The sequence below is a fragment of the Triplophysa dalaica genome, chromosome 16, assembly GCF_015846415.1.
Source record: "Triplophysa dalaica isolate WHDGS20190420 chromosome 16, ASM1584641v1, whole genome shotgun sequence".
In the NCBI taxonomy this organism is placed as follows: domain Eukaryota; kingdom Metazoa; phylum Chordata; class Actinopteri; order Cypriniformes; family Nemacheilidae; genus Triplophysa; species Triplophysa dalaica.
In genome coordinates this window covers 3,265,590-3,277,283 of record NC_079557.1, presented here as the reverse complement: position 1 = coordinate 3,277,283, position 11,694 = coordinate 3,265,590, and the positions used below count along the sequence as shown (strand labels likewise).

At 35.2% G+C, this 11,694-nt stretch overlaps 2 protein-coding genes across 2 annotated transcripts; both read right to left on the bottom strand.

The window, feature by feature from the left end:
- Window positions 1–7: 7 nt before the first annotated feature.
- si:ch211-39i2.2 (DNA damage-inducible transcript 4-like protein-like) lies at window positions 8–1,924 on the bottom strand. Its single transcript, XM_056769440.1, has 2 exons — window positions 1,677–1,924; window positions 8–1,145 (listed from the first exon to the last, which is right to left on the bottom strand). Exons 1-2 carry the CDS (start codon window positions 1,831–1,833, stop codon window positions 691–693), a joined length of 612 nt encoding a protein of 203 aa, XP_056625418.1. The 5' UTR covers window positions 1,834–1,924; the 3' UTR covers window positions 8–690.
- Window positions 1,925–4,950: 3,026 nt separating this feature from the next.
- sting1 (stimulator of interferon response cGAMP interactor 1) lies at window positions 4,951–11,640 on the bottom strand. Its single transcript, XM_056769735.1, has 7 exons — window positions 11,559–11,640; window positions 9,516–9,742; window positions 8,595–8,772; window positions 8,187–8,295; window positions 7,333–7,559; window positions 5,616–5,802; window positions 4,951–5,289 (listed from the first exon to the last, which is right to left on the bottom strand). The coding sequence occupies exons 2-7, from the start codon at window positions 9,740–9,742 to the stop codon at window positions 5,039–5,041; spliced, it is 1,179 nt and encodes a 392-aa protein (XP_056625713.1). The 5' UTR covers window positions 11,559–11,640; the 3' UTR covers window positions 4,951–5,038.
- Window positions 11,641–11,694: the final 54 nt, after the last annotated feature.

Genomic DNA, 11,694 nt, shown 5'->3' with positions numbered 1-11,694 from the left:
CAAGCTATGAGTTCTTGAGGTATTTATTAAACTTGCGTGGCACTTTCAAAATGTACAGTCACAAACGATTCAGTAGTGTTTTTGAACGACAATACCAGCTTGTCCCTTTCATTTTCACAAAAGCACACTCATAACAATTCACAATGACATCAATATAATAAATTAGAGTGATTCATACATGAACCGCACTGCGTTCCTGAGCATCAGTGGAAACAATATTTTATAAAAGACGCTTTTACATTATGGAGCGTCAGTTTCAGCAGGTGACAGTGTCTTGACAGATTGAAGTGTTTGACGTTTTATGATAACTTTTTAAGATCATTTAACATTTCACATCAATTAACAGATCAGTGAATTGTGTAAATTCAACCAATGATATGTTAAACGTGCATAGTGCAATAAGATTTCATGAAAGTTATAAGCTACACAAGACAGCTTTCGAAGACATTTAGTGCATTCTGAATTAAACAAATGTAACCATTTTCCATGCAGTTTGTAACTAGTATATGTTGCCTTTCATGTAATTATCTTTTTTATCATGTTTTTAAATGTGCCGTGTAATTGAATTTTGGCTGAGACTTGAGTTGATAAGAAACAATGTGCATGTGCAAAACTATTCTCCTATGACCTGAAGTTTGAACATTATACAAACTTCCCCCTTTCCCTATTTCCCACAAATCTCGTTCAGTCTCAATAAAATTCAAGTACAACAGGAGTGGCGGATGAGTAAAGCTTCCGTTTAACCAGTCGGTATTCCCGTCTCAGGCTGAGAACTTTCCCACCCCCGAACAGGATCTTGAGGGGCGGCCACCCATCCACATCAGGCCGTAAGATGATTGACAGCTCGAATGTGGGAGTCAGACTTTCATCGGGCGTCACGGTCCCCAGGTTCTGTAGTGTGCCCTTGTTTTCGATAAACAGGTGTATTAAAGCGCCGCGTATACCGCATGGCTCATCCGCCGACGCGCGCAGGATGTCTCCAGCCACGCGCTCGGTCATGCGCCTGGGCAGACGCAGTTCCTGACAGCGCAAACTGGCCTTTTTGGCATCAAAAAGACACTTTTCAATGCGTTTGGAGAGCTCGAGCTGAAGAAGCGACCCATCCTCGCCTTCTTCCTCTTCCAAACTGCACTGGGATCCAAGGCCTGAGTAAGTAAAAGCGAAGAATGTGTCACGTTCAGCTGATCAGAGATGTGAGCATCAGCAGTTTTATAGTGAGGCTCATTAGATTGTTATGCGATACATATAGGCCTACAGTCACGTGACATCACCTGATCTGAAATGACATGCCCTGCTAAAAATAGAAACTGTTACAGGTATAGTAATCCAATAGATTTAAGGGTTATAAATGGGAATTGTATTGACTTTTATAATAATAACACTTCATTAAATCCCACTTGAATTAATAATTTTGTAATGGAAACTCTCTATATGAAACATACATTTATTGTCACGGGGTAAGAACCTGCCGTTTATTGACTAATTTGAGAGGAACGCCTATTTGAGTTATCTTTAAATTTAAGGTGAAAAGACAGACACTTTAAAATGACGACATTTAAAAGATAACCCGAAAGGAAAATTCTCAACGATGAAATCTTCATTTACAGCACTTTCTTGCGTGACAACCTGCCCCGGTGGTTCTACAGTATACATCGATGATTCCAGAACACACTTACTTGATGAGCTTTGTGCTTTCATGAGTGTTCCGCAGTGGCTTAATTTCTCTTTGTCTGACTCGAAGTCCTGAAGAAATCTCAAACTGTCCACTACGTTTTCCTGCTCGGACCTGCCGGCCATCCCGTTCCCGAACACCAGAGCTTGTGTATAGACCATTTCACCGTTTCCTCCGAGAGTTCGTCCGCCTCTTCCACAAAGAGTTTCGTTGATGCTTCCATGAATGCGAGAGAATGAAGTGTGTCGACTCTCATGGCGGTCTGTTTTTAAATGTCTGGGTTGCGTCAGCTGACGTTTGTGGGCGGGGCTCTCGGGCACGGGCCGTATTACGCAAACCCTTCCGAGGTTAGATCAGACTGGTTCGGTCCGAGATGTGCAACCTATTTGAGTATTGCGTGGACTACATTTTCTCTTATGATGTAATATAATCTAAAATCATTTTCTTTTTTAAAGTTGTTCTGTTACGTGACAAATAAATGTTTAATACTGTAGTTGAGGTATAAGTTATAGGAGGTTATAAAGTATTTTGTTTAACATAAAATGGATCTAAACTTTATTGTCTGTGATCATTAAACATTATGCCATAAAAAATAACAGATGAATTAATATAGACATCAGGTGTTTATATGTTATACAAAGTGACATCTGTTTTCTGACATTATAAGAGAACAGATAGTGTAAATGTAGATGCTTCTAGAGACATTGTGAGATGTGATGAGATATGACTATTTACAGGTCACATGACCAGAAAGACAAACACTGGGAAATCCTGTTTAACACCCAATGAAACATCTCCACAAGAGCTGAAGGAACCAATGACTGTAAAGAGTTTTACCAGCTGTCACTATTTGATGGTTTCAAACGGGATTGGTTTAATTTAGTTGTTTTGTGACAGCTGCCACACCTGGAAAATATTTTAAGAGCAAAATATATAACTTCAAAACAATATAAACTCTGAGTGCGTCTGATTTAAAAAGGCCCGCCCTAGTGATAGCAGGACGTGACACACGTTCACTCAAAGTATAATAAATCATCAACTTCTCTTTGCTGTGTCTGTCCTGCTCTGAGTCACGTTGTGGGACTTTTTGCTGTGATCTCACCTTTGTTCTCTGTTATTAACAAACCCAGCCGAGCTGTGATGTCACAGCGCACCACCACAGTACCCAGAAGTGTAGAATTATCTCACAATACTGAAATAAGGAACCGGTTAAGAGTTCTGAAGAACAACTTCACAGAAGTTACAGGATTTAAATGAGAAGGAAGTATATTCACCTCAAAGCTTTTATATATTCATCAATGGCCACATAAGGAAGTCTGCTTCAATAATGTGATTATTATATCTATCTCTGGTTTTTAAGATGTGATTTTTGTATGCAGCTTTTTAAAAAAAACATTCATTTTATATGTAGAAATATAAAAAATATTTGTAGTTCCTTCTTTAAATTCACAGAGGTATGTACTCTAAGCAAAGGGATACATGTAATATTAACTTTTCCTCATTTTGAACAAGCAGATGTTCATCCATCAATTTCAAAACAATTTCTTTTCGGTCAGTTGTATACCAGATTCATGGTATAATAGTCTCCATGGAACTTTTTTCGACATTTTTTCAATCATTGTAAAAGTCTTATCTCCTAACTCGTTTTCTCTGTTAAATATATAGCTACTTGTTTGTTTGTTTGCTTTTTTATCTGAAGCCTTTTTAAAATTGTAAAAAAAATAAAAGCACCATTATTTATTTAAAAATAATAAGCAAAGTTTCCATAAAAAGTAATCCCAGAATGTTTTTGTATTAACTCACTAATTATTGCATCAGATCAAGAAACCTGCTGGACCAGTTTGTTACTGAAAATAAACTTAAGGAACCTTTGACATTAACTATACAAATACTGACAAATAACTAGAATATTTAACTTTAGGGTTGATAAACTTATTTGTAATGCAGTAGTTTGCCGTGATTCATGTTATATCTTGTTCCTCAGTTTTATAGTCACTTGCGTGTTGGTCATCGCAACCTGTTTTAACCTGTTTCTCTCATTCTCAATGTAATTGTTCTGCCACAGGGCTGGAAAATACTACTGAGGATGTTTTAATGTTTATTCAGAATAAGGAAATGTCTTACGAAGTAAAATCTGAATTGGAATTAGAGCTTTCGGTAGACGTGACAAAGCATGTGGCACACAACACACCCCAGCTGTTACTAGTTATACAGACAGCAACATTTCACTATTAATAAATAAGTTAATAAGTTAATAAATAAGCACTATATATATATATATATATATATATATATATATATATATATATATATGTATATTATATATGTATATTATATATAAAAATATAAATTCTTAAAAATAGTAAATTATTTAAAAAAATATATAAATGATTATCTCCAGACTGAAGAGATTTATTTTTTTAAATCTTTTCAACTTTTAGCAACTTTTTAAAGGGGCTTTTGTGTGTAATGTTTTGTAGGATCTATATGCAGTATAATATACATAACTATGTCTTTAGAGGTGTATGAAGTTGAATATTGAAACATCTTGTTTCTATTACCTTAAAATGAGCTATTTCTACCGCGGGTTCCCTTCGCCATATTGTTTCTGTCGTGAATCGCAACCTCACCAATAGATGCCGCTAAATTTCATACACACAAGACCTTTAAGGTTTTAAGTACCTTGTCAATATGATCAGATATTTATGAACTTCCTCTCTGCGAGCTCTTTCCATATTACAACTTTCTTATATTTCACACATTGGGCTGATGTGGGTCAAGCAGAGTTTGAATCCCTCGAGCAATACTTTCATGTCTGAATACCAGTTTAATAAGTCTCAATTTTGTCTGAAGTCTTAATTCATTAAATTGAATGTCAAACTTATTAATAAGTATCATACGTGTCGACTCACACTTACGCTTTATCAAGACAAAAACAAGCTCTTTCCCATGCAATAGAATCATGGCATGAATGTTGAGGAAAAAATGTTAATTCTTTAGTTTTTGTTGCATTAGCTCCTCAGAATCTTTAATCTACTGCTTCCTTCCTTCCCTTATGTCTGTTAAATGCACATGCAAAACAAAGCAAGGTATAGCAGTATATCCACAATGATCTCATGTGTGTGTCTCTACAGACTGTGATTGGCCAAAACTGACCTGTGAAATGTAGAATTAGCACTAAAGAATTGGTGCTGATGTTTCCAATTTGTCAATCATTATAAAAACTGACAAAGAGAAAGTGAAGGTGGTGAACAAAAACTGGACATGAACTACCAATATTCATTTAAAAATGGAGCACAGCTCATAAATAACTTTTATTTTTCAAAACCCTAAATCGTGACTGACACAGGAGTCTCTTCTAGTACTTTATTGGCCGTAATTATCAGTAGTTTCTACTGGCTCTGATCTCAAGGATTGAGGGATACTGAACATGAGGGTCGGATCGCTGCTCATCTGATCTTCTCCAGCTGCACCATAAACATCTCTCATGACTCTATCTTCTGGAAGAGGATGAACCAGATTCTCTTGGATTGGATTCATGTGGATCTCTCCTTCCTGTTGTGTCAGGTGCTGAATGATCTCTCTGGAGAGGTAATGTGGCTCGCCAGTGTGCTCATCTGTGAACAGGTGTGAAAAATCTGCATTATATGGACAGCTTTTGAGATGAAATATCATATACAAACACTGAATATTAATCAGATGTTAACCAAAAACTACTTCAGATTTACAGTGAATAAAAGTTTAATAATGTGGGATTTTTAGGGGCGACACTATAATGTTATATATAGTTTATTCATTATTTAAAAAATAAAGCCCCATGCTTCAAAGACCTCATGACCCGTGTTAAAGAGGGTAGAACCGCTTGGTATGTCCCATATATAACGTCCTTTTACAGGAAATTCGTCAACAAAACCGGTGTTTTTAAATGATTTCTCAAGCTCACCGTTGATCAGTACAAGACGGAACCGATTTCGACAATCAAGGTCATTTTCCAGAATTTGGCTGAGGGTTCGGTAGAAAAGCAAGACTTGTTCTTTTCTTTCTTTTTCTCCGAATCCTGCATCTCTGTCCTGGGACATCATATACAGTGTCTGTAGTGGTGTGGCATATTCCAAGGCACAGTAATATGTCTAGGTATCAAAACACAAACGAAGGTAAGCCATCTAGTATTTTTCATTTCAGCTACAATACACGCTGTTATGCTGTTTCTAAAGTTAAATGATTGGGTTTAGGCTGCATCACGGCGTGCGCGGAAAACTAAACATGATGTCATAAATAATTGTAAGTAGGTTGTTATGTCAGTGGTGCCTGGACTGTGGACTACTTAGTGTACTGATCTGGTGGAAGTAGTATGCATCTATACAGTTGTGCATAAAAGTTTACACACCCCTTGCAGAATCTGGAAAGAGCTGAAACATTTAGAAAAAAAAGGATTTTTGAAAATAAAGGTTTATTTTTAATTGAGTCCTGCCCTGAGCAAGTTATTTCACTAAAGAAATGTTCACATAAAATTCACACTAAAGAATAATAACAGAATTTCTCAAAACATCCCAGGGCAAAAGTTTACATATCCCTGATTCTTAATACTGTATGATGTTACCTAAACAAGCAATGAAAGGTTTTATGTTTAGTTATAGTTGTTTAAGGGTTTCTTGTTTGTCATTAAACTGTCCACTTATCTTCAAAACAATCTCTCAGGTCCTCCACAGTCTTTGCTTTTTCAGCATTTCTGGATATTTGACTCATGTCCAGCAGTAACTGTAGGATGTTGAGATTCCTCTTTTGACATTGAGGACAATCAAGAGACTCATACACAACTATTACAATAGATAGAAACATTCAGTGCTGCCCACAAATTCAACAGCATTCATTTAAAGTCAGGTGGGTGTAAACCTCCTGACTTAGTGTAACTTAGTAAAACCTGTTAGTGTAAATTGTTTCATTTATACATCTTATTTTTTCATTCACTAATGTCCTTGAGAAGATTTAAAAATACATAAATATTTTCTGTAAATTATTTATAATTGTTTTTACACCAAAACCATTTTCAGAGGTTTACACCCCCCTGACTTTAAATGAATTGTGTTAACTTTGTGGGCAGCACTGAATGTTTCTATCTATTGTAATAGTTGTGTATGAGTCTCTTGATTGTTCTCAATGTCAAAAGAGGAATCTCAACATCATACAGCTACTGCTGGACATGAGTCAAATATCCAGAAATGCTGAAAAAGCAAAAAATATTGAAGATCAGGGGAAAGTCTAATGATAAACAAGTGACCCCTAAACAACTATGACTAAACATAAAAACTTTTGCCCTCTCTGTTAATATTCTTTAGTGTGAACTTTATGTGAACATTTCTTTAGTGAAATAACTTGCTCAAGGCAGGACTCAATTATAAATAAACCTTCATTTTATTCTTATACTTCCAAATGTTTCAGCTTTTTCCAGATTCTGCACGGGGTGTGTACACTTCTTAGCAAACTGTATAATACGTTTTCAACTAATCATCCTTTTGACTTGGAAATGTCAGAAATGTCCACAACCTATCTATTGGAAATTGGATTTCTATGCTTTGTTGCTTTTCATTTATGCTATAAATAAGAATGTTACTGTGTGTGTGTGTGGGGGACGTATACAATTTCGTCTCTGTCACACAAACCTCATTATTCTGGCCTGTGATTTTATAAACGCTGTTCTTGTAGCTGCGTTGTCGCACCCCTGCTCTGTTTAGCTGTAGTTCTGGAAGGTTCTCATGAAAGACCACGTGGTTGTCTTCATCTTCTGGTTTGTTTGGGGCTGCAGCATTGAGGGGCAGAAGAATATGGAGGCGAGGAGAGCTTAGTCTCATCCTTGTGGCGTTGAAGTTCCTGACTTTCTCATCTAGATCTGCAAATGATAGAATACAGAAGTGAGAATAAAATGGAAAGAGAGGGGAATCTCTGCCTAAACAAACTGCAAGTTGCATTTAATTCAAAGTAACAGTTCATACATGTTTTGTCCTAGGTTTTTTGTACAAACTGTATAATTATAAGATTTCACACCCTTATAAAAAAATTGCATTTTTACATGTTCAATAAAGAAAATTTAAGCACACTTACAAGGCATCAAAAGTCACCCCTACACACAGTTTTGTTTTGATGTCTTTATGGGGACTTATTGCCACAGACTTTGTTTTTTATACTGACCTAATTGTGTTTTCTATCCCCTAGCCATACACCTTAATATTTTTTATTATGTATTTTTATTTTAAAAAAAGCATAATTTAATATGCTGTTTAAATAATTTCCTGTGTTCTCAGGTTTTACTGTTTCAGTAGGTACATTTGGTTCCCAAAACAATTGACAAACAAGACAACATACGTCAATTCTAAAGAAAGAAAAAAAGACAGAGATTATGCAGTGGCAATAATAAATCATTGACATTCTGTTTTTGAGGATTAAATAGTGTGTGTGCACTGCCCCCTAGTGGTTATAAGAAATGGCTCGTGATAAGTGCAAATGGGTGTAGGAATACCTGGAAGCACAAATTTGAGGTAGCCAAAGTAGAATGACCAGGCCAAGCCATGTGCCACATTCATTTTCCTTACTTCACAGATTTCTGAGATCTCCGCAGGAGCAGGGCCCTGCCAGAACAAAACAAATATAGACAAAGAGAACTAAAAAAGAGGAGGGGGAATACCTGTAATTTCCTTAATTTACATTATTTTGTAAATTTGATTCAGAATCAAATACTTAGAAAGTGTTTTTCTGTCTAAAATCCAATAAGCAAATTGATTAGAACAACCAAAACATGATCATTCTGAAATTCTGATCATTTCTATGCATGTGCAATATTTTTTATAAGTAGACATTTAGGCTGTTTGGATCATTTCTTTAGACAATTCAATGTATATGGTAATTCCTTGATCAGGATAAATCTTACCAGGACCGAAAGGCTCTTAGAGAACAAGTAAACTGCACATTTAAGGCTTATGGTGCTCAGATGCACATAAGAAAACGAAACTCCACCCAACTTTAACATCAAGGAAATGACAAACATTCCCAGTAAGACATGTCCATTAAAGCATGCCTCAACTATCCTCCTTATTTGACCATGATACCTGTAAAAGAGCAGAAATAGATTGGAGATCTTTTACATTTCCATAAGGACAAAAATATTCAATATGAAAAATATGTTAATTATATAAAGAATATTGGACAGTACACGCTACAATAAGTTACATTTGTTAACACGAACAATAAACAAGCATTAATCTTAGTTAAAGGGAAAGTTCACCAAAAAACTAAATTCAGTCACCCTCATGTCATTGAGAACCTGTATGTGACTCTTTGTTTTGTGGAACATGAAGATGATGTTTTGAGAAATGTCTCGGGGGTTTTGTGTCAAGTGGAAGTCAAAAAATCTTCAAAAACCTTTGGTGTTCTGTAGAAAAGTCATGAAGGTTTGGAATCACATGCGGGTGAGTTAATTCTTTTTTCATTTTCATTTTTGGGTAAACTATCTCTCCAATGCTTTTCAACATTTACAAAGACATTTGTTAATAACAAAATGTTATGTTAACACACTACAGTGAACTTACACAAACATTAACAAAGTGTGACAAATGCTGTAAAAATATGTTATGAAAATCTGTGTAAATTGTCCTTGATTATATAATATTGATTAGTGAGGCACATTAAAAAATTAAATCAAACTAAAATCAAACTTAGATTTTCCAAATCTCATAACTTTGAAACTTTAGACTCACAACTTCACAGACAGGGTCACATATACTGCTAATTGTAACATTACTGTCATAACCTGCAAAATGCACGATGTATAGACAATAAACTGGTTTCAAACCGTTGCTTTAAATGGAAAATCCACTCCTCTGCAAACAAGCACATGCTATAAAGAGATGTTTCCAGCATGAAGCAAAAAGCTATCAGTCCAACTCTCTCAGTATATCGATCAGAGTCCAGCAGAAACGAAAATCCCAGCGCTAGAATCCCCAGAACAACCGCACACATCAGAGGCAGTCTGCTCCTCTGTCTGGGGACGAGATCGTCCTCCCTCATCACTGTCACCATCTGAACACATTACATTCATTGTGTTGAGAGGAAAGATTCAGATGATGACATGAATGTTGTCCTTCATTCATCAATAAATATGTACATGACATGTACATGCATATTTGACTCTAAATAATTGTATGTAGTACACGTAAGCATTCTTGTGGTAACAATAGTGATGGCTCAGGATATATTACTTGCAATTGCTGAACAACCAGCAACCTCCTACTTTTGACCCTTGAGCCACAGAACATCCGCTGTCTGATAACTGTCATTCTATACCTGTGTCTATACAGTAATTTTTTTTAATTTTAACAACAAATAATGTAAACATGCTGCAATAAAACAGTTAAATATTTCACATATACAGCGAAAAAAACCATTATGAGAGTAATAGAAGATGTAAAATGTACGGCTCTTGACATTAAAAGATATTATGGATCGTATTTCAGTAAAAATCCTATATATGTTCAATTAGATGATACGTGAACTTTAAACAATTAAATATTGTAATATTGTAAAGTCAAAGTTACTAGTCATAATGAAATGTAATGTGAAAAAAATGTAAGATGATGTTTCCATAATTCATTAAGCGACTCCTCACATTTGTTGTTTTCTATTCAAATAATAAGCTTTCTACCTCTATGTTGTATACATTAGAATGTTTTATAAAACATTTTATGTTATTTAATGTTTATACCATTATTATGTCATGTGTAACCATGAGCAGGTTACACATGATCTTAATTACATTAAACAGACTTTAAATAGCTGTACTTTGTTTTACAACTCAATTTGTTAAATTTGTGTTGTATAATTTAAGTTTAAGAGCTAATTTGATTAATTTAAAAAGTAAAGACGTTTTTTTACAGTGTGGATAATCTCTAATTAAATATTAATTTAGGGCAAGGCCAGTTGTGATGAACTTTGATTATAGGCATCCATTCTTCTTCCTCATGGTGGTTAATAATGTACAAATCAGATCAATGTACCATTTGTATATAAAATCAGTTGGTGAAATATACGGCTATGTCAAATAATATGAAACACTACAATGCATAGTTTTGACAATGAGTTTTCTTTAGTTTTAAAGTGCAAAGCAATTTGTGTTGTGTTTTTTTACATTTTCTGAAAACCAAAACTGGCAGTTAATTTCATCATGAAAAGAACATGATGCACAGATACTGACAGGTATAGTCTACACACATAACTACACCTCAGTCAAATGTACCTATAGATATAAATACAGCACATGTTTTCTTTATTTATTCATAATGCCTTTGAAATGTCGATTTCGGTTGTGCAACAGGTCTTGTTTTTCTGCCACAGAGCATGTTTTTAATGTAACTGAATGACGTCACATCCTTTTGTTAACCAAAAATGCAATTTTACCGTTTTGAATGGCATTCACTGTGGCAAACATTTAAACTGTAAATCCAGCTGTGAAAATACATTTTAACAATACAAACCACAACAGGATAAAAAACGACTGCAGGTGTGAGTGTGCGCGCGCGCGCGCGTGTGCGTGTGCATCCGTGTGTAAAACGCATTAGCTTCACAACACCCGCAAAGCTATAGTATTATCCAAATGTGGACAAAGAAAGTTAATTTAAATACATGCAAGATATGACAATAGAAAAATAAATCGCAAAACACACAACAGCTATGAGTGTTCTCTCATCTTCTTTCAAAAGCTGCTTATTCAGTCATTGAGGCAGCGTTACTACAACAACATAAACTGTTATGGTTTTAATAAAGTTCAGTCACTATAATGAATATATTATAATGGAAGCTTAACAATCAAATGATAAGACGGTGAGAGATGTTGCCTTACCTTAAATCAGCTTTGGTGATGAATGCTTATACAATCGGTTCACAAACTCTTCCGTACTCTCTCTCTTTCTCTCTCTCGTCGCTCATCTCTTCCCACCTACATTTTTCTTTGTTTTCCAACATTCGGTTTCACTTTC

Coding starts and splice junctions, on each gene's coding strand:
- si:ch211-39i2.2 (XM_056769440.1), bottom strand. CDS start 1,833: ATGGTCTATACACAAGCTCTGGTGTTCGGGAACGGGATGGCCGGCAGG. Junction 1,146..1,676: donor GAAAGCACAAAGCTCATCAA/GTAAGTGTGTTC, acceptor TTACTTACTCAG/GCCTTGGATCCCAGTGCAGT.
- sting1 (XM_056769735.1), bottom strand. CDS start 9,742: ATGGTGACAGTGATGAGGGAGGACGATCTCGTCCCCAGACAGAGGAGC. Junction 7,560..8,186: donor CCTCAAATTTGTGCTTCCAG/GTATTCCTACAC, acceptor TATCATTTGCAG/ATCTAGATGAGAAAGTCAGG. Junction 5,290..5,615: donor CCGTCTTGTACTGATCAACG/GTGAGCTTGAGA, acceptor ACCTGTTCACAG/ATGAGCACACTGGCGAGCCA.